Genomic DNA, 22,283 nt, shown 5'->3' with positions numbered 1-22,283 from the left:
AAAGAAAACCTAGAAGTTAACATAGCATGAAATTGTTATGCAGTTATGAGTCTTTAACGACAACTAAATATCACTTTCCTTCCTGGGTGGCTGGCAAAACCTCCAGTAATAATGGGACGTTTCTTCTGGTTTCCACTCGAGGAAGATTATAAATAAACCCTGTCCTTTGCTTCCCTGCCCTGTAAAGTGATGGAGGGGAGATTTATTTTAATCAGGTTGTTACTTGATTCCAGGGCTGAGAAAAGGCAGTCGATGTGTGCCTGGTGTGGGTGAGAGATGGGGCACCCAGTGGGGATGTCTGTACCAGTACAGTTCTGCACCCCAGGGTCTGGGTTTCAGGGCTGGCTGTGGGGTCGGTGCTTTGGGGTGAGAGGGGATTGCTGGCAGGCAATCAGAAACACAGGTCTGTATTGCTGAACCTGAGTGTGAATATGGGCAGGAAAAATGTTCCCTCCATTTGTGCAGAATGGCCACAGCAGCACCTCCCAACAACCCCTGGTTTCCAGCAGATTGCTTCTCTATTGCAATGCTTCCCAAACCTCTCAAAAAGCAAATGTGCCTTAGGTGTTTAAAATAAAACGCTCGGAAAGATGAGATTATAGCAACGTTGCCCTCAGGGTCTTGAGCTGGTCCTCAGGTCGCTGAGGATTCCCAATCTTGCAGGGATTGCTTGAAGTTACTCACATAGGTGGTCTCATTGACTTCAGGAAGGGCATACTTGGAAGCCAGGGCACAAGGCAAATGAACTGCAATCACCATATCTAATTAATCTAATTATGCAGTGTGCAAATCTGAGTCTGATTGGCAGCAGGCTTCAATGGGGTACAGTAAACTTATGCATGTATGAAGGAGGCACTGCAGAACTGAGATGTTTCAGTGCATTTGTTGTGGTTACAAACCGCTGCTCTTCCTGCAGCACCGTGCCCCCTTTCCTACGGGCATCATCGCTGTGTTCCTGCTCCAACAGACATCCCCACACCTCTCCCTTCATGCCCAACCCAGCCCCCAGTGCTGGCTGCCGTAGCTGCAGACTCAATGTTTTTATTCCAGGCTTACAATGTTTTACATTTGACAGCACATAATTACGGCGTGGGGAACAACCCACAGGAATAAGTGTTGCTACATAAGCAGACTTCAGCATTGGGTTGTACAGCCATCAGATGGGAGGCTGACGGGTGTTCAGCCTGTTGAGATTTTGCAGGGACCTGTAACACCTACAGTTAGCAGGAACTGAAGCACACTGCCTTCCTCCTGGGCACAGGCAGCTGCACACCCATGGCTGTGCTTTCCTGGTGCTTCCTTTTGGCCAATCTGAAATTTATGGCATCTACAGCACCTTGAAATGCAGCTGAGAATCCAATTCCAGCCTGGAGAGGCAGAGCCTGAGGCTGGAGGTGAACTTGGCACACCCAGGCATGGCTCTCAGGTGGTGCATGAACGAGGTCTGCAGGTTTGTGCAGAGCACAGACTTTGCACACTCAGGAGCAACATGGGACTGTGGTGCTGGTGCAGGAGGTCAGAACAGAGGGATCTGGAACACCCCGAACAGGTTGCCCAAAGAGGCTGTGGATGCCCCATCCCTGCAGGCATTCAAGGCCAGGCTGGATGTGGCTCTGGGCAGCCTGGTCTGGTGGTTGGCAACCCTGCACACAGCATGGGGTTGGAACTGGATGAGCATTATGGTCCTTTTCAACCCAGACCATTCTATGATTCTGTGATCTGCTGGACACCTCTCATTTCTCCAGCAGTTTGCAGGGGGCCAAGGCTGTGCAGCCACCCCAGTGTGACAGGACAGTGGCAGTGTTGGGACAGGGACGCCATTCATTCCCAGTCTGTCCATCTAGGCTGCAGGAGGGTGTGTTGCTGCCTGCTGAGGCCCTCTGCTTTCACCTTTCCCCATGGCTGTATAGCTTTGGGGCCGCCCATTGTGTGGTGCAGAGTGAAGCCAACCCATCAGCCCTCCTGCACTGCTGAGCAATGGGAACACGACAGTAGGAGGCAAACATCACCTAACGGGAAAGCCTGCTGCATTAGGGCTGTGACCAGAGGCATCTCAGCTTCCCCAATGGCCAAGCAGTCCGTCAGCTAACATCAGACAACGATCCCTGCCCTTCACACTAAGGCCGGGAATCCCACTGCCCGTTCCAACCCCGCGAGCCTCTCGACGCACAGCCGTGCCATCAGTCGGCTTCAGAGTGAACGCGGCTCGCCCCGCCCCCTGACCCCCATTGGCTGTTGGGCGCTCTAAGCCCCGCCCCCTCGGCGGGGGTTGGCTGGAGGTGGGGGGAGCGGGGCGGAGCGCGGCGGTCGGAGCGCGGCGGCGGTGGCGCGGGGCGAGCGGAGTCGGCGGCGTCATGGAGACGGCGAGCGACGGCGGCGGTTTCCCCCGGGCGCTGCCGCTGCTGCTGCTGGTGCTGCCGGTGCTGCCGGTTTTGCCCCGCGCCGCCGCCGAGAAGGGTGAGCGCATCCCCGGCACCGCCCGTCGGGTTGAGCGCTTCGCCTCCGGTGCGGTGCCGCTCTGTGGGTTTCCCTTCCCGGCGCAGCCCTCGGGGATCCGCCGTGAGCTCGTTAAAAGGAACGGGATGGGGAAGGAAGGAGGGCGCGGGGTACCGCTGTATCTGCAGGGAGGGAGGGAGGAGCGGGCTGGGATGGAAGGCACGGGCGGTGCGGGGCGCAGTGCGGGCACGGCACGGCTCGCCGGGTTGCTGTTTGCTGCCAGCGAGCGACTCCTGAAACTGAGAACGTGGGCAAATGCCCCGTCCTGCCGAAAGAAAAGGGCTGTTCTGTGCGAAAAGAGTGACTTAGAAGCTGGGATGTATTTTTTAAAGGAAATTCGGGCTGAGATCTTTGTGGGGTCCATCGGGCGCCAGCGGGTTCATTAACCTGTGTTGCTCTCCGCAGTCGTCCTGATGGACTCGAAAGAATCCCAGGCGGAGCTGGGCTGGACCTCACAACCGGCCAACGGGGTAAGGGCAGCCCCGGGTGCTGCGTGGGGCTTTGCGTGGGAATCCTTGGTTGTGTGGGGCTGAGAGAGCCGGCGTGGCCACGGGGATGGTGTGATAAAGGCGAACACCTCCCCAAAATGCACCCTGTGCTCCTATAGAGCAAATTGTCAGCAATCTGAGTGGCACAGGGGTGAGCTCCGGTCCGTTCCCTGCAGCAGGAGCTGCTGTTGGCAGAGTATGGCAGCAAAGTCAAAGTTTGTGTTCCTCACTGCTTCAGGTTTGTTTTCCAGAAGGCAAACAGAGTGTTTAGAGGGGAAAGTGAAGCATCCTGGAGTCGTCTACCTTCCCTGGCTGTCAATCTGCAGAAGAAATAGTGTTTTGGGTGCATTTAGCAAGCTGGCATAAATATACCCTCAAAAACAATTGCTTTGGGAAGTGTCAGAGCATCCTTAAAGCTTGAATCACCAGCTTGCTCAGAATCTGTGCTGGTGATTTTGGGGAAAACCACTGCACTTGCAGGCAAAGGACTCATCCTGTCCCAGCTCTAATTTCTCCGAGCAGAGGAGCTGCTGCTGGTTGTGATATTGTCACTGCACGATGGCTCTGTGTGTCCTGAACCATCTGTGCCTTCTGTGGGTGGCTCTGGGAGCTCTGGTGTGGGGTGGTTCTACAGCCCTGTGACCGCAGCGTGTGGTTTGGGTGGCTGAGGGATGCTCAGTGCCTGTGCTGTGCTGTTTGTAGGTGGAGAGGCAGCTGGGGAGGCACTTACAGTGGTGGCTGTGTTCTGCTCAGGCTTTGGCTCCAGCTGCCAAAGCCTCTCGGCCTCTATATTCTTTTCACAGTGGGAGGAAATCAGTGGTGTGGACGAGGAGTACAAACCCATCCGTACCTACCAGGTGTGCAATGTCATGGAGCCCAACCAGAACAACTGGCTGCAGACGGGTTGGATCGCCCGGCGCGATGGACAGCGGATCTTCATCGAGCTGAAGTTCACCCTGCGGGACTGCAACAGCATCCCAGGTGTAACAGGCACCTGCAAGGAGACCTTCAACCTCTACTATGCCGAATCCGATGCCGATCTGGGCCACAGCATCCGCGAGAGCAAACACACCAAGATTGACACCATTGCTGCCGACGAGAGCTTCACGCAGGGGGACCTGGGCGAGAGGAAGATGAAGCTGAACACAGAACTGCGGGAGATCGGGCATCTGAGCAAGAGAGGCTTCCACCTGGGCTTCCAGGACGTGGGTGCTTGCGTGGCCCTGGTCTCCGTGCGGGTTTATTACAAGAAGTGCCTCAGCACCGTGCAGAACCTGGCGGTTTTTCCAGATACGGTGGCAGAGACGGCTTTTGCCACATTGGTGGAGGTGAAGGGCACGTGTGTCGAGCATGCCCGGGTGGATGTGGATAATCCCCCCCGGATGCACTGCAGTGCTGAGGGAGAGTGGTTGGTGCCCGTCGGGAAGTGCCTCTGCAGCCCAGGCTTCGAGGAGAGGGACGGGAGGTGCAGAGGTAATGGGGCTGTTTGCATCTTTTTGGCTGTGGGAGCGCTGGGTGGACGTGCCAGAGCTCTGAATACCACCAGCATTTCCCCCCAGCTTTATTTGGAGCCCTAAAATTACCCTCTGTCGTTAATATCCCAATCGCCGTGCTTTAGATGCAAGTTAATCATTTGATGACTTTACAGCTCTCAAGGTTGCTTTTAATGACAGCTGTAAAAATGAATATAACCCTGACCTTCCCTGGGGTCTTCTTAATGAACCCAGTGCTGGGACCATTTTGGAGCAGGAGAGGTGGTGGCTGTGGGTACGGGGGATGCCTGGGAGCTGCGGGAGGCGAATGTGGGCATCCATCTGCACATCTCTGATGTGTCCCTGAGGAGTGCCATGGGCTCGAGTGAGTGGAGCAGCTTGAGCTGTCCTGGTGTGGATGGGTTTTGGTGTGAGAAAAGCTCTTGTTTTCACGTGTTGGGTAGCATCGGTGCTTGTTCTGCAGCATGGAGCCTGCTGCCTTCAGAGCAGCACAGCCTGGGGTTGCTGGAAAGCGGGCAAAGAAGCACCGAGGCCAGGGGTTGCCAGGGCCCAAGTGCTTCAGCTCTGCAGTAGGAGAGTGAGGTTTTCTAGAGGGAGAAGATGTGCTTCGATGGCGCTGCTTGAGGCTTTATGGATGTGAACGGTTCAGACGTTCCCCTGAACCCCGAGGGGTTTTTATGGTGCCCCAGCAGTGACTCTTCATGCGCTGCCCTCCTCCAAAAGACCTTATTAAAACTATGGGGTTGAAATCTCATCATTGCTGACTGCTTCAGTGGCTGCGTGGCAGCTCGCCACGCTTTCCCCATCTGTTTGGAGTGGGAATTTACATAGCGAGTCCCAGAAGGCTTTTGCTAATGTTTCAGGTTTCTCTGTGTTGAGTTTAAATAATTCATATTCTCTAAGGAAAAATATCTGAAGTAATTTAATGGACGTAATTAAGTTTTTCCCCCCTCGCACAGAAAGCAGGTCATTAGTCACTCTCAGCGGAGCAGCATCTTATGTCTGGTCAAATATCAGAAAGCAGTTTTAAGAGTTGAAAGTTTTCGTGTGTGTCTTATTTCCTTCTTTTTTTTTTTTTTTTTTAAAGCTTTGAATAACTTTAGAAGATTTCTGATGAAAGCCTTTCCGGGCTGCAGAAATTGCTGTGCAAGGACAGGAGTCCTTGAATTGGAAGTGGATAAAGGGAAGGGCTGTCTGGGGATGCTCTGTGCCCAGCAGTGCAGCCAGAATGCTGGGCACCAGCCTGGTGCTGCCCCTCATAACCTGTCCCATGCTTGGCAGTGGGATGGCAGAAGTGATGCAGGGCAGAGCTTAGAGGTGAAGGAAAGCCAGGGAAATTAGCTTTATTTCCCGCTGAATGCGGCTTCCAGTTGAATCACAAAACCTCCTTGCTCTGGTGATTTAGGTGCTGAAATCACCCTGCTGCTGCGAGAGCATTTGTATCCTCACACTGAAATTAGGAGAGATGAGAAAAGACTAATAGGATTTACGGCGCTGCTAATTAGTGCTGTGATAAAGCCAAGCCTTTTTGCTGTCCGTCTTCCCACATAGCACCGTTCCTCTGAAGAAATCCCAGAGCACCCGACAGCTTTCCTGGGTTTGCACATTTCTGATGAATCATTTTGGTGATCATTGAAACGCAGCCATCTCTGGGGTGGAAGTGAGCAGCTTTAGCATCTGCTTAACATCTTCCTGCGAATGAGAGGAGAGCTTCTGTCACTGTAAATACATTTAAACTGCTTTTCTTGTCTAATATACACCTCCAGCCAGCTGCTGGCCTGTGCTTACCCTGATCTTAAAACCTATTTCCAGCAGATGCACGGTGGGCGGGTGGAAGGTGCTGCAGCACTGTGGGCCATCTCCTGTCCATCCCTATCTTGTTTTCAGTTGGCTTCTCAGCACTGATGTCTTTTTGCCCTTCGTTTTGCCAGGTGTGAGCTGCAGCCCCTCCACGCCATTCACTTTGCAACAGCTTCTGTGTAAAATGAAGCTGCGATGTGAGGGATCTGCCTGACGTCTGCTGTGAAGTTGTCTTTTGTGCTTCATCTTTCCCATCCAATCCCTTGCAACGCCCGCAAGGAGAATTTCGACAAAGCCCAAGGTTAATATTTACCAGCCAGTTTTGTTGCAAATGAGACAACTTCAAGCAGACGTTGAATTAATATGACGGAGATCCGCTTCCAGAAATAGCTGTCAGCCACTCTTCTTTGACAGAACCGTAAATTTGTGCTGTGGTTCAGTCTCATCCATTTGTTTCCCTCTGCTTTTGACAGGAGTGGTGGGAGCTGGCGTGGAGCTGCTGGGACAGCAGTGCTGCTGTCACCTACACGGGGCTCGGTGGCAGTGACAATCAGGTCAGGCGGCTGTGTCCCTTCTGTGCGAGGATCATACATTGCTGATGCTAATTTTAGGGAGAAAACAGTTGCTAGTGCTTTGTCTGGGTTTTTAGAGTGTGTTCTCAAGTGAGTTTGATGGGGGTGGAAGGGATGGCTTTGCCCTCTGTGGTGCAGCAGGCAGGGTTGTCCTGGAGTGTCCATCCCTGATGGTGTGCAGGGGGATGTGGGGGCTTTACAAGGTGAGAAGCTGTCTCTGTGGTCTTGAAATGCAGAGATGAGGCGAGGGGTCAGCAGCTGCTAGAAGAACACGGTCTTTGCTAATGGCAGCTACTGGTGGTGCAAAACCTAACTCACACTGGATGCTGTGCAGTTAGCAGCAAGTGAGCTCTGCTTGGATCCATCAGGATCTGCCTGTTGGGGTGTCCTGATGGATCTACCAGCAGAGCAGTGCCTCTGCCCCAATGCCAGGTCCTGTTTGAGCCAGTTTTGATGAGAATGGATCTTATTTTGCAAAAAAGCAAGGCTGCAGTAGTAGTCCTTGAATTTGATTTTCCAGAGGGGAGCACTGCAATAGAGGAAATATTCACTGTTCCATAAATGCAGCCTTCCCCCTCTCGTCCCACCAGACCTCCCCTCTGCTCCTTGTGCTGCTGAGTGCCGTGGGCTGAGGGTGGAGGAATGCCAGCTCTGCCTTCAGCCCCTTTTTGCTGTGCACACATCTCCTGGGACTGCCACAAAGAGCTTTTGTTGGCCAGCTGCTCGTGCTGGATGGCAGCACTCATGCTTCCTCTTCTTTGGGAGAAGGGAACGAAACCATCCAGTCCCCTTGCCCAACGCAGGATGGGGATGCTGAGAGAGGGGCTGCGTCGAAGGCAAAAATCAAAATTAGTGATCCTGAGAACCAGTGCAGCATCTTGTGATGGCAGTGCGCTGGAATATTGCCACTGCTCAGCTGTTTGCTGCCCTTCTCTGCAAGCTGTGATGTCAGTGCATCCTTTTCCTGGCTGATTTATGTGTTCTGCCCTCCCCCCCCCCCCCCCCCAGATGTGATACAGCAGTTGTGTCTGACTGGGGGTGGTGGGAAGACCCTTTCCTCTGTGGCTCATGCCCCCATCAGAACGTCGTGTCTCTACAGTAGTTGAGAAATAAAAAAGTTTGAGTGGGAATTAAAGAAATTTAGAGTGAAAAGTTGCAATATTCTGTGGGTCGTTACAAAGGTACCTCCTGAAGCCTAAGGTCTCCTTTTCCATTTAAGTACAAAGAAGATGGATCCAAATGCTCAGCGCTTGGGGCTCCTGATTTGTTTAATCTTTTATACATTAGTTTACAAACCTGTGTGCACTCCTGGAGTTTATTTTATCTCCTGAATGATGCCAGGGTATTATGCATAATAAATTTATTTGCTCTCCTGGGACTCTGCACTGAGCACCAGGCTTTCCTTTCATCCTCAGAGCATCCTGTGCAGCCTGTGGGATGCTCAGCTCTGGGCCTGGAGCTGGGCATGCCATAGTGGTGTGAAATGAGGACAACACATTGAGAGGGGCTGAGGGAGTAAATCCGTGCTGCAGTTGGAGGACTGATTGGTGAGGAAATTTACATTTGGGCTTCACAGAATCACAGAATCACAGAATCACCCGGGTTGGAAGGGACCTCAAGGATCATGTAGTTCCAACCCCCCTGCCTGGCAGGGCCACCAAACATCCACATTCAGATCAGGTTGCCCAGGACCCCGTCCAACCTGGCCTTAAACACGTCCAAGGACGGGGCATCCACAACCTCCCTGGGCAGCCCGTTCCAGGGCCTAACCACTCTCCTAGTAAAGAACTTCCCCCTAACATCCAACCTAAATCTTCCCTCCTTCAACTTGGATCCATTTCCCCTAGTCCTGCTGTTGTCAGCCCTTTTGAAGAGTTTACTCCCCTCCTGGGTGTAGGTTCCCTTCAGGTATTGATAGGCTGCAATGAGGTCACCCCGCAGCCTTCTCTTCTCCAGGCTGAACAAGCCCAACTCCCTCAGCCTGTCCTCATAGGGAAGGTGCTCCAGCCCCCTGATCATCTTCCTCTCTGAATTATTGGCTTTCTCCTCCTGGGGGTTGTGCTCTTGCAGAGTGTGGCTGGAGCCCCTTTTTGACCTGAGCAAAGTGACTTTTTAAGGTGTGGGGAGCGTGGCACTGAATGAATTCTGAGTATCTGCCCATCAGCAGCCCCTGGGGAACCCGCAGTGCCTTTGGTAGATGCTGCTCTCCTTAAGTTCTGCAGACGGACCACCCATATGAAATATGCTTTCTCTTTGGTCTCTTTTTGGAGTAATGATCAAGCTCGGAGATATTTATTATTCTGGATTGCATGTTATATTGCTGTATTATAGTGTGTCTGAAATAATTATGGCTGTGGAAATTGTGGCAGAGCCAGACACAAATTACTCTATGACACTTAATTTTAGACCAAACTACTCAGAAAATTGCAAGCATCACAGTTGGCTTGCAGCATTCTTGTCAGGCCTAAGGTTATACAGACCTGGCTGCTGGATGGACACGGTGGTTGTTCTGCTGAAATACAAAGGGAAACCCACCTTGCCCCCAGCTCAGGGGGCATTGCAGGGACTCACGCACTCAACACAAGCAGGGTGAGCTGGAGGTGTGGGTTGGCCAGCCCTCAGCATGGGAGGAATTGGCTGGCTGTACTGGGGAACTGTAAGGGACAGCAGTAAACAGCAGTTGGCTCCATGGATGTGCCTGCATTAATGTGTCCTTGAGGAAAATTCCTGCGTGAACAGCAATGAGTTTCTGCTTGGTTCTGTGGCACTGAATTCAAGTGAATGCCTTCTTGGTGCTGAATGGATTTTGATATTTCAGGACTGCCTTACTAAATATACTTGGGTATTTAATTTTCCTCTAGACTAAATCACAGAATTTAATTTCGGCTATTAAGAGCTCATTGTTGGAGATGCACAAAGATCTACCCTCTGGACACAGGTTTTCATTTCAGTACTTCTCCAATTATTTAGCGAGGACTGAAATCATAGAGTAGCCTTGTCTTAAAGCTTTCAAGGATGCTGGAAACGACTGTGGGCTTTTTGAAAGTGTTACTGAAAAAATGGCTATGAAAAAAGAAGTTTTCAGAAGAAAAACTGCCTTTGAGTTCTCCTCGAGCGGACACAGCCTGAGATGCCCATCCTGGTGGGCAGCACTGAGCCCAGAGGAGCAGAGACCCGATGCGGTGCCGCATTGATCTCTCCTTCCTGCTGGCTTTGTCCCTCCTGCACGGGCACAGAGATTGCAGAAGGTCTCTTTCCCTTCATCACGGCAGGGCTCAGTAACGGTATCGCTCGCTGCCTGCAAAGTATTGATTACAGCTTTTGCAATAAGACAAGGCAAGATTGCAAACCCAGCGTGCACGGGAAGGCAGGAGCCTCTCTATTACCCGAGGACATTTGTTGACAAGGCTCTTTCACCAGCTCAATATACTCCCGGAACTTCAGTCTGATGCTATGTTTTGCACAAGGTGCCCTGTCTGGTTTGGGGCTACCTGTCCTCATCTGTGTGTGCTCGGTGGCAGCTGTCCTTCCAGGGCACCAGCACGATTCTGATGGGAAGAAAAAGCAATTGCAGAGCTCTGGGGGATGATGCAGTGCTTGGAGAAGCTGGGTCTGAGCTAGGAGGAGCTCTGAAGTCTGTGTCTGGGGTTTAATTTAATTACATGCTATATGAAGAGAATATTTTTGTTTGTTTGCTTTAAGCCTGCTGCTTGATAATTTCATTAGCTGCACCCGCAGCCTTGTGTGTTGTGAAATGACAAGTGACAATGCTCTCTTCTCCACGCTTTTAGCGATGGGATGGAGTTCAGCACTGTGTCTTTTTGGGAATCTCTTCCAAGCTGAGCAGCCCTGCTCTGCTGGGCCCCCATTTCCTTCTTCTGGCAAAACATGAGGGTTTTAGGGTTCCCTTTTTGGAGATCTGCTGCCAAATGTCACAGCAGCCAGAGGCTCCCTGGGGCAGGCAGGGTGCAGGCAGGCATCATCCCACGTCTTGCACCCACCCTGCCCACACAGATAGATCATCTGATAAAGAAAACAGGAGAAATGATGTGCTTACATGAGCAGAAAACTCAGCTCTGTGGAGGCTGAGCTCAGGCTGCTGCCTGCTGTCCCTTCGCCCTCCTGGAGAAGGTTCTCTGCGCTCCTTCTTTAGACCTGGGAGGCTGGTGGGAGACCCTGAGGTCAGCCGTGGGTATGGGAACTGCTGACACCAAGTGCATTTCCACCAGCATTTCAATGAAACGTTTAGGATGTAATAACCATTGGCTTGATAATGGCATTAGGATGGATGGAAGCTGGATGTGCACACCTGGTCCGAAGGGTCAGCATCACTGTAGCTGCTGTGGGAGACAGCAGTGTGGGCAGTTCTGTGTTTTATCCCACTGCTGATAACAGAAAGTGAGGCAGCAGGGACTGATGTGGTGCAGGCAGGGCTGATGACCTGTGCTGGGAGCAGGGGGCTCGCGGTGCTCAGAAGGGCTCCTCACCTTGATATGCATTAGGCACAGGGACGGATGTGCTTCTTCCTGGTGCTCCTGGAAATGCTTTGGACCCTGGTGAAGGTCTGCAGGGAACGGGGGACACAGAGGAGCCCAATGCTGTGATCCACACGCAGCCCCTCCGGTTGGCAGTTCCAGCAGAGAAAATTAACGCGCATTAAAAGAGAGCGGACTTTGTCAAATACAATTTCATGACCAAAAAAAAAAAAGGAAGGAAAAAAAAAAAAAAAGGAAAGGAATTGATTTTGGAAGACAACCGAGTTGTAGTGTTAATTACAAATGACTGTATAGGCGTTTTGGGTGAATCTGCAGGCGTTATTGATTCCTGCTGGCAAGCGCACGGCTCTTCCGCCGTCTGCAGGAATTCAGCAGCATGAATAAGTTCAGCAGTGCTCGTGCATGCAATGTCCTCCCTGTTTTCCCTTTGTTCTCAGAGATCTGTGAGGTGTGTGAATCACCAAGCTGGCGTGAGACAGTTGGGGTAGGAAAACCAAAAGGTAGAACTCATCAAAAGCTTTCAGGTGGGGGGCAGAAACATGCTGCTGGGCTGCAAAGGAACTTTCCTTGTGGTCTGGCACAGCTCAGTGTGATTGGAGAGGCGAAGCCACAGGCACACGTGTGCACATGTGTTTCCCAGTGGTGGAGGCAGGCAGGAGGTGTTTGATGGTCTCTGTCTGATTTCTGTATCGATGCTACCTGGAAGCTGTGTGGGTTAAGTAGCTTTAGTCCTAAATCCGCGATACAGTGCAATTTCCACCTCGTATTTAATCTTCCATCTGTGCTCATCCTCTCAATATTTTATGCTAAGCTTCGGTGTTTGCTCAGGTCTCAGCCCCATCCTCTCTGCAAAATGATGAGCGCTGTTTAATTAGGCACCGATAAGCTGCAGGAAATGGATTTTTGGATTCCTCAGGCCCTGCTGAGTGGCTGGGGCAGTGTCAGCGAACATCTCCTAACCTGGATTTGTCTGTTCAAACCCACCTGTCCCATCTTCCCTGCTTGAGTGTGGACAACGTTCCCATGCTTCAAAAAGAAAACAAAGGTTAAGTGAATTGTTTGAGGTAATCAGCTGTTGCAGCGATGGATAGCAACATCACCCAGGCTACCGGCCAGCTGGTAAATAGAGCTGGGGTGATTAATAACTTCATTTTACTGCTGCATGCAAAATCCTGGCCGTGCTTCACTTGAAAAGAAATGCAATCAGCTCCAAAGCTGCAGAGCTGCAGTCAGTTGTCCTGCTTGGTGCACTTAGCGAGTCGCCTCTAATCACTGCTCATCAGTTAACAAGATAAAGCTGCTCGGATGCTGATGCCCCACAGCTGATAAATCAGGGTTTCAGCCAGGGATCCCTTGCTATTTTTTAAGGTGAAACATCTATGCCCAGCTTGCTGCTGCCTGTGGAATGCTGAGATCCGTGCTGATGACAGAGAGGCTTCTGCAGCCCCTGGGGGTGTGGGGCAGAGCCTGGGCTGCAGCAGGAGGAGCAGTGGCAGCAGTGAGGTGCTGCAAGCTGGATCCTGCTGGGGAGGGGGAATTAAAGCTGTCCTGTGGTGGCTTAATCAGAAACCAGGCCTTTTTCGTGCCTCTCTGCATCCTTAATTGCTCCAATCTACCTATGGCTAAGACTGCATGTGGGAGAGGATGCTGCTTTTTGCTCTCTGAAGTCACCTGTTCATGTCCAACAGTGGCAGCAGATGTGTCTGCGTGAGAAACCCACGGGGTTCTGCTGCTGGCAATGCAGTGTGGTGACAAGGAGGGAGTGTGCCCTCTTGGAGGTGCGAATGGGGGACACGGGGAGCATCTCACGTGGGCACCAGTGATGGAAACACAGAGAGGCGATGAATTTGTCTGGCCCACCCAGCTGCTCCTCCTCCAGGATGAGGGATTATTGGATTCCATTATTTAATAATTCAGTTGTGGTGGTACCGGAGAGGCAATTGTGTACCAAACGGAGAGTTTCATTCTGTAAGTGGATGGCCTGATTGCTGGAGAGCTGCCGCATACCCTCTGCAAAAATGAGCACTGCAAAGTAACAGAATTGCCTGTAAACTAACTGGGGACCAAGGAAAATGCTTGTGGGATGAGGTGGAGAGAGTGGGAGTTTGTCTCAGAAACTGAGATGCATCTGTGATGCATCAGATGTCGTGGGGTGCTTCTGCACTCCTTCTGGAGCATCAGAATAGGACAACCAGGGGACAGAGTTAAAAACAACAACGTGCAGAAAGCCAGGAGGCTGCAGCACTCCTGTTATTGGCTGTGATTTCAGTGAAGGATTAGGCAATGTCTAAATGTTGTTTTGTCAACTTCCTTCTCCTAGCTATTAGAGACGGGGAGGAACTGCCTGAAAGATGCTTCTAATTGAAAACGCTCAATTTCCTACCATGAGATGTCAAATTTATGTGACTGCTGGGCTTGCCTTTAGCTCCGGGGGATGACAGCAGTATATTCCCTGGTTTTACTGCTCGAGTCCCATCAAGTTTGTAAACAAGATTGATTTTTCTGTTCTGCCTGACAGAGGCTACGAGCAGGAACCCGGTGCCAGCGTTGGAGCTTTGATGCTGTAATGAGAAGCTGCTCCCTGCAGAGCAGGACATGCCATGCTCTGGGCTGGGATGGCTGAGCAGGAGAGGAGCCCCTGGGAGCTTAGGATGTGCCTGCAAGCACTGCGTGCCAATGGCAGTCCTGCTGCCCTGTACTGTGGGCAGTACAAAAGGAAATGCAAGCTGAATGCATTGCCACACGTATTGGTGTAACAGTAGTCTTGCTTTGGTTTCTCAAATACAAAGGGGAGGCTGGAAGTTTTGGAGGTAGTTTGAACACCCACTGTTTTTGTGTGTGTGTTTGTGTGCGTGTTATCCAGAGCCTGAAGTAGGAGAAGACATTTACTGTGTGTTGCACACTGCCTCTATGCTGCTTCTCTGTGTGCCAAGCCTGTGCTTTGAAAGGTCAGCGTTATCTGGTCCTGGAGGTGTGCTGGGAACTGGGAGAGGAAAAGGCAAAGCTGCAGACTGTCCAGTCCCACTGGTTTTAAGGGCTTTTCTTTTCTGATTCTCCATTTTTACTGGTTTTCATCTTTAGTATAGAAAAGCAACATTGAGTCCTGCCCAGAGAGGTTGTGGGTTCTCCACCCCAGGAGGTGTTCAGGATGGATGGGGCCATGGGCAGCCTGGTCCAGTATCAGATCTGGAGGTTGGTGGCTCTGCCTGTGGCAGGGGGCTGGAACTTAATGATCCTTGGGGTCCCTTCCAACCCAAGCCATTCTATGATTGGCAAATGCTGATTTTCATTCCAGATACCAGGAAACCCCTTGCTTGGGCACAACTGGAATAGGCTTGGGGTGGCCAAACCTTCTGCTTTCTATCTGCTTGCACTGTGTGACAGAGACCTTGTGTGGAAAGGAGCAAAGCTTTCAGGTGACTCTTGAAAGGCTGCTTTTGTGACATAAGAGAAAGCAGAAATCTCCCTGTGCTGCTGCTCTGCCCGCAGCTGGTTGTCCGTGTGCTGGGACAAAGCAATCCCACCTACAGCAAGATGCAATCACAGCAAGATGGATTTATTTAACGGCAGTGAAGTAAAGTCCCCTGTAAACATTCACCCATTTTCAGCATCCCATGCAAGTCTTCTCTGCCCCGGTGCTGTGCCTGGTGCTTTGTCCTCAGATCACAGCCTGAGCTGCCAGTTTTGTGTCATGAGAAAAAGTAATGAACCGGAGTGCAGTGGAATAATTTTCATTAAAAGGAACAGTCTCAGCAGCCAACTCCTTAAAAGTGATGAGAGAGGGGACTTTGCTTGGGGAGCTGTTTGTGTGGGGACTTCACAAGGCTGCATGCTCAGGGAGCTGATGGAGGGGCAGCAGACAGCAGCCCCACATCAAGAAGATGAAGCCAAGCAGAATGTATTTGTTTGCAGGCTGCTGCTTTTTCAGATGTTGTTTTAGGGCTAAAGTGAAGCTATTGTGAACTGCTCTGTGGGGTTTTACAGCCTGTTTTTTTTTTGTTGTTGTTTCTTGTGAAGTAATGTGTCTTTCATGCAGAAGTAGCTCCTAGGTGTCCTGCTGGGGTTGGTAGGTTGTGCACTGCGCAGACTGTGGTCAGGATCAAGCAATTCCTCGACCAGCAGATGAACCACTTTCTTGTTTGAATATCAAAGACACTTTCCAAAGGGTAAAGGCAGCCTGTGTGTATGGCCTGTAAAAGTAAATTGCTACTGCTGCTGTTTGACTTCAGTACATACCCCAGTGGCTGCAGTGGCTGCTGTCAATCTGCAGTGATGGCACCACGGCTGCCAGCACGTGGCCTCGTGCACAGCTTTGTAGCTCTGGTAGCCAATGAGTTCTCCAGCTTCTTGATCTGCCCTTTTTGGGTTGGTGCTAAGTCTTGCTGTGACTCCCACTTCCTTTTGCTCTGCTCGCCTGGCACTGACCACTAAACTGTGTGCTTTCTGTATCCCATATTTTTCTGCAGCCACCTCCTCCTCCAAATCCCTCTGTAGCTTCCAGCATCACTCTGGCTGATGTCCTGCCAATAGCCATCATTCTTTCAGTGCATCCACACCCCACTGAAAGGGTTCCACAGCCCTGGAGGAACCAGCACCAAGTGACAGCATCAAAATGTCCATTCTGGGTCTAACCAAATGGACATCTCCCTTGGTGCCAGGATCCCAGCAAGGAGCTTGGAGGGTGATGTCCTCTGGCCAGCAACAGGCAGAGGAAGCCTAGGGAGCAGGATGGTGCAGTCACCAGCTGTGGCCCTGTTCTGTTTGTGCTGTTCTTTCAATAACTCCCTTTCTCTCTTTCCAGCATGCCTTCCAGGATTTTACAAGCTCTCCCTCCGCCTCCCTCTCTGCTCTCCTTGCCCTGAGCACAGCTTCACACATGAGGAAGCCTCCACCTTCTGCTCCTGCCAGAAGAACTACTCCAGGTCCCCGTCAGACCCTCTGTCTGCCTCCTGCACACGTATGTCTCACTGAAACAGCAGCTTTGTAGCATCAAGGAGGGCTGGGCCTGGGGAGGGCGATGGGCTCTCCTTGTTCCATGGGAGTGGGGGGTTCAATACATCCCACATGTGGTCAGACATGTAGGCACTCACTGGTAAAACTAGGGCAGTTAGTTGTTCAATGTAGTTTGCGGATTTTAATTAGTTGGCCTCTAGTTAATTGGATTGGACCTCAGCTCCTTTAGTGATGGATGGGGTAGAAGTGCCTGCTTGGCACTGAGAAGCTCAGGCATGGGTTGGATGGCAGGGAGAGGTGCTGTGGGTGCTCCTCACACCTTGTGTGAGCTGTGGCTGGATGCGAGTGGGAGGCTCCTCCAAAGAGAAGCCCACTGTGCAGTCCTATGTCCTGCATTCCCATCCTGTGAGCTGCTGTGGGGCAGCTGCCTGAACCCAGGCCTTGTTCCGTCACCACCTGCGTCCCCAAGCCCTACCAATAGGAGCCCTGAGCAACCTCAGGCACATGGCTACCCTTCTCCTCCTAGGCCCCCCATCTGCCCCAAGGGACCTGGTGTACAGCCTGCGGCGTTCCTCGCTGGTGCTGCGTTGGAGCGCTCCTGCTGACGCGGGCGGCCGCAGTGACCTGACCTACAGCCTGTGGTGCAGCCATTGCCCGGCGCCGAGGGGTGGCTGCGAGCAGTGTGGCAATGGTGTGGGCTTCGTGCCGCAGCAGACGGGACTGGTGGAGCGCACCGTTACGCTGGTCAACCTGCTGCCCCACGCCAACTACACCATCCGCGTGGTGGCCCTCAATGGCGTCTCGGCTGGCAGCCCGCTGGCAGGACAGCCCTACGCTGAGGTCAACGTCTCCACTGGGCTTGCAGGTACTGGTGGGGTGGGGATGTGACGTGTGCTGCGGGTTCCTGGCTTGTTTGTGGCACCTGCTGCTCTCCTTGATCCCAAAGGCACTCTGGGGAGTGGCTGGGGACAACCTGGGCTGGGAGTCACAACTCCTTCGAGCAGCTGTAGGTTGGGTTTGCAGCTCATGGGAAGCATATTCAAAGAGATGTGCCACTTATAAAAGGACTCTTTGAATATTGGTTATCCTTTGGAAACCAAAATTATTTTATCTCTTCTCTGTGCTGGTCCACAGCAAGATTTTTGACTGTAATTATCTACTTTATCGTATAATAGAATCATAGAATACATTCACAGTATGGCTTGTGTTGGAAGGGACCTTAAAGCCTGTCTAGTTCCCGCTGCCCTGGGCTGGCTGACCCCTCAGGGTCCCATCTGTGGCCTTGGGCACTGTAGTGGAAATGCTAAGTCACAACCTGAAACAGTGATGGAGCACCTGGTGAAAAGGCAGGGCCAGCCCAGGGGAGCTCAGGTGCATGCAATGCAGCTCAGTGACTGAAGGGGTGAAGCCAGGATCCACCCCTTCCCAGACCTCATTTAAGGATTGGCAGTGGAGGTGGGGGCATCTGTTGATGGAGATCCTTGCCTACCTGAGGCCTTCCAAAGATAAGCAGCTCTTTTCTTTCATTTCTGCACTCATGGCTGCTGCATTTGGCCTCATTCTTGTTTACCGTAGTCAAAGACTTTACCACCCTGCTTTTACCATCCCATTATAGCATTAGAGGCACCTGCAGGGATGGGGCACGACAGCTCTCAACCCTCTGAGCATCCTCACGGTCCCCTCTGGACCCATTCTAGTTCCCTTAGCATGAGGGGAAGCTGCTGTCGTGGTCCTGGGGCTGTGCAGCACTGCCTTGTTGTGTCCTTGTCTGCTCCTCTGTGGCTACGTTATTAATTTGCATGAAAGCCCTTTGCCAAGCCACGGTTAATGGAGACAGATGATCCTCACATACCTCTTGGCAGGAATTGGCCAACAATTTCATCAGAAAGGATTAAACTTTGATCTTGTTATAAATAATTTTCCCACCACTTGATCAAATGGTTTTGCCTGTGTTGTTGCTCTCTCTCCTATCCCAATTTCTGTGAATCCGCTCAGTGGATGCTGTGCCACAGACCGCCCTTAGCAGAGGTGTCACTCCACATTAGGGCCATGGCCGTTCAGGGAGGAATTTAGGGCTGGGAAGAGCCATCCCAAAGCTCAGGTTAGTCCTGAACCAGCAGTGCGTATGCTGGGGACGATGGGAGCTTAATTATAGCTGATAATGAGAGGTTGCTGCAGAGGTTCCCATGTGGGTGGTGGGGCAGAGCCTGAGGCAAAAGGTCCCTGTGCTCCAAAGGGAACACGGCAACAAGTCCGTGGTGCCAGCCTGTGCCAAATCTGTAAGTCTGTTTGATGCAAGTTTTTATCTGGGTAAGTGGGAATCTCACCCCCTTACTCCACGCTGTGTATTCCTGAAGGAATTGAAGTATGCATAAAGAATACGGCATAATTAATCTTGTAATCTGCTCAAAATCAGTGTCTCTTGTCGAGCTGTCAAGCCTCCGGATGCAGATGGTGGCACAGATTTAGCTCAGCAGCTGAGGTTTAGGAAACTGCTTGAAACCCTCGAGTGTTTTGCTTCTGAAGGTGTCCCTGCCCAGGCTGGAGCTGCTCCCCGTGTGCTGGGGCCCTTTGTTCAAATCCATCACCAAAGTGCTGAGCGGGGCCAGAGATAAGCAGAGAGCAAGGCCTCAGGGATGCCTGGAGCAGAGGCAGCTCCTTTCATGGCTGCGATATGATGGTCTTGGGGATGTCTTTGGCAGCATCAGGAAAGCTCTGGCTGGAGATATGCAGATTCAGAGGAAAAATTAAACAAAGAAACAAGACCCTATTTAGCTGTCAGATCCCAGCTCCTCTAAATATAGCTCTAAGTGCATCTTTCACGCTGCCCTTCCCCTTCAGCATTCACAAGAGGGAATTAGCAGTTGCTCATTGTATTTGTGAGGAAAAAGAGAAGATGCTGTTTAGTCTGCAGGAGGCAAAATTAATACCGTGTTTTTTCTAATCTGGCCCCAGCATGGGACTAAACAAAAGTGTTTGAGGAGAGAACGGAGCTGTTTACCTGCAGGAGCAGATCAACATCAGCTATGTAAATGTACAGCGTGGGACAATGTCATTTGTATTCCTGGCAGGGATCAGCTCCTGTCTTAAAGGGCTTTTAAATCTGTTGCAGATTAATAATGCAGCCAGTGCCGGAATGCATTCTGCTCTCTGAGACTGGGAAGTGCTTTTTGCTGAATGAGGTGCTTTGAAGCAGCTGCTCTGTGTGCACATTGCTGCTGCTCCTTTGGCTTCCCCACACTTTGCTGCCTGCAGTGGTGGCATTGGAGCCTTGCAGCAGCTTGAGTATGGGCTGCTTTGGAAGCTCCCTGCTCTGTGAGAGTCTCAGTGCTTTGCCCTGTGTTTAGGCAGTTCCAACTACCCAGGCACCTCAGATGCTGGATCTGCAGCTTGTGCTGCCAGTTCACAGGAATTAACAGGTGCAAATTGCTGCTTCTGCTCTGCTGAGTGACCCTGCAGTCGGTTGGGCTTTGTCTTGGCTCTATCACAGCAGCTGATTGCACTAATCAGGGCCCTGGGGTGACTGATTGCATCGTGGGGTGGAGAAGAAAAGTGATTTGCAGCAGAGCAGAGCTGCTCTCTGTCAGCTGTAGCATCTCCCTGTGTCTCTGTGCACCTCGAGCTCTGCCCAGGTGGAGATCTCCCACTCCTGTGCTCTGACTCCATCTCTCCTCACTGTCTCTGACTCTGGGCATCACCTTCACCCGTGCTGCAGCTGTAGGTTTGGCAGCACTCATCTCCTGAGCCCGATCTGCTGCTCGCAGGGAGCGATACTGAATTACTGTGTAATTAATGGGTACAGAATGGACACTTAAATTGGAGAATTCAAGCTCATTTCTTAATACTAATATCAGTCAATGGGCTGCAAACCCATCGTCCATCTGTCCTCAGAGCATCCACGTCCCCTCTGGATGCCTGCTTAGACACCTGGGGTGCTCAGGGCACAGCACCTTTGTGCCATCACTGCTGCCCCACCAGTTACTGGAGAGGAGCACACCCACATGCAATGGAGTGGAGTTTATAAAACCAGGCAGAGCGCTGAATAATTTAAAGTTTGCTTTTTCAGAATAGAGACAACATTAGGGAAGCTTAAAATATTGATGGGAAACATAGTTGTGTTATTTATTTATTTTTTTTCTTTTCCCACAGTGTGAAATGCTTTATAGTCTGTGTGATTTTCTTTAATCCCTTTTAAGCATGGTGAAGGCTGGTGCTCACTTTGCTGGCATGTTCCACGTGTGCTGCTCTCCAGTGAGGCACTCGGTGGGCATGATTTCTCCTGATGGCTCTGTTAACAGTCAGGAGAAGCTTGTTCATGTTTTCTCAGTCTGTTTGCTGGGTTCAGAGATACAGGCAGACATCTGTGTGATATCTTATTGATGGGGATCATATAGCACAGCAAGGGGCACTTAGCTCCCTTTACAGGAGCAAAGCCCAGGCTGGCTTTGGGAGCATGCACCGGCAGGGCTGCTGCCAAACTTCTTGTCTTGCTTTGTGCTCCTCCTTCTTTATGCATGAACAATTTGATATGCCCTTAAAGGTCAGCTCTGGGGCCAGTGTGTGTGGACACAGGGGGTTATTCCTTAAAATATCAACCCACATTTAGGCAGTGGGGGATAAGCAGTGTGCAAGGGCTGAGCCTGATGCCCTCGGAGCGCCCAGCTGTATTCTGCATCCTCGTGCTCTCAGAAGAAGCTGAGAGGACTTGGAATCAAGGAACAAATCATCATGAATAAAACATCAGCAGGACGTTCTTTTGCAGTGGAGATTAATGAGCTAAGTCATAAATACAAAATTTCACAGATACTTAAGTTTACTTTCCAGGGACTTGTTCCTCTCTGCAGGAGTCCTGGTGGAGCAGTCAGGGCTCAGCGCGTGTCCTGGTTTGATGGAGAAGCAGCACGGGCTGAGAGCAGCCAATTCCCTGCACAGCTTTCCCTGTGCTGCCGTGTGCAGGTGTTGGATTAATTGCTGCAGACCCTTTGCTGTGGTGTGATCCTTGGCCTGGGGAGGTTGGGCTTTCTGATCAATCCAGAATGAGGAGATCCAACAGAAGCATTTTTCACATTATGTTTTCCCTACTAGAACATTTCTTGTCTTAAAGAGCATCAGAGCCACTGCTGTCACAGCATCTCCCACCTTCTCCCTGCTGCTGCCCAGTGAGTGGTGGGCGCTGCCTTGGGCTGAGCATCATAGCAGTGCTGCTCCTGACTCAGGGGGAGCATTGCTTCCTTGGTGAGCTCCTGTGATGCAGCTGGAGCCGCTGGAGAACCTGCAGTATGTTTGCTAGTCTGGGCATTGGGATGAGCTGCAGCTATTCTGGGCAGGATATGGTATGGTGAAAGCAGGAGCTGCCTGCACAGGGAGGTGAGCTAACCAGGAGCAGAAATGCCAAGGAGGACGATGCAGCATGCAGTGTGTGCTGATCAGAAATAACCAGGCAGCTTCTGGAGCACAGCTCAAGTGGTGGCAGCAGGCAGGGAGGGCAGCTCTGCCCGACTCCCAGTGTTGGGATGGGATGGGATTGTGAGTGGGGCAGTGCTGGGGGTCTCAAAGTGTCCTGCAGCTCCCACACACCATTAGCAGCAGGCACAGAGCACCTGACACCTGCAGCACTGTGGCAGAGGGTGCAATCAGGGCTTTTTGCTTCTTTTAGGACAGAGCCTTGCTAGCTGACCAGATCACAAAGCAGTTGTATTTTGGATGATCACCAGCTTGGAGTTTGCCCTGTTTCAGTCCTGATTCAGAGAGAGGAAACCACAAACTGCACAAGATGAATGCTCTTCAGCCATTCAGATTATTAAAAGCTTTTACTTTGGCATCAGAGGACAAAAGCAGAAACAAAGTGACCACGAATGTGAGGACAGTGGTAAAACCCCCTCTAACTCATGCTCTCCTAGCTATTAATGTGGCTGTTGGTAACTGCAGTGCCCCAGACTTGCTGGCAGGGTCCCCAGGTGGGCAGGCTCTGCTGTGGGGTGGCTG

General features: G+C 51.5%; 1 protein-coding gene across 1 annotated transcript in view; it reads left to right on the top strand.

The window, feature by feature from the left end:
- Positions 1-2,354: 2,354 nt before the first annotated feature.
- Positions 2,355-22,283, top strand: part of EPHA10 (EPH receptor A10) — a 34,708-nt gene continuing 14,779 nt past the window's right edge. The window contains exons 1-5 of the mRNA XM_042885181.1: positions 2,355-2,457; positions 2,902-2,966; positions 3,788-4,457; positions 16,147-16,302; positions 16,825-17,163. Coding sequence (XP_042741115.1) covers positions 2,355-2,457; positions 2,902-2,966; positions 3,788-4,457; positions 16,147-16,302; positions 16,825-17,163 — 1,333 coding nt within the window. The remainder of the gene's footprint in view (positions 2,458-2,901; positions 2,967-3,787; positions 4,458-16,146; positions 16,303-16,824; positions 17,164-22,283) is intronic.

The sequence above is a fragment of the Lagopus leucura genome, unplaced genomic scaffold (genome assembly GCF_019238085.1).
Source record: "Lagopus leucura isolate 7727_CA_CO unplaced genomic scaffold, USGS_WTPT01 Super-Scaffold_100048, whole genome shotgun sequence".
In the NCBI taxonomy this organism is placed as follows: Eukaryota; Metazoa; Chordata; class Aves; order Galliformes; family Phasianidae; genus Lagopus; species Lagopus leucura.
The sequence above is the reverse complement of the archived record's forward strand: the minus strand, read 5'-3'. Positions and strand labels throughout refer to the sequence as shown.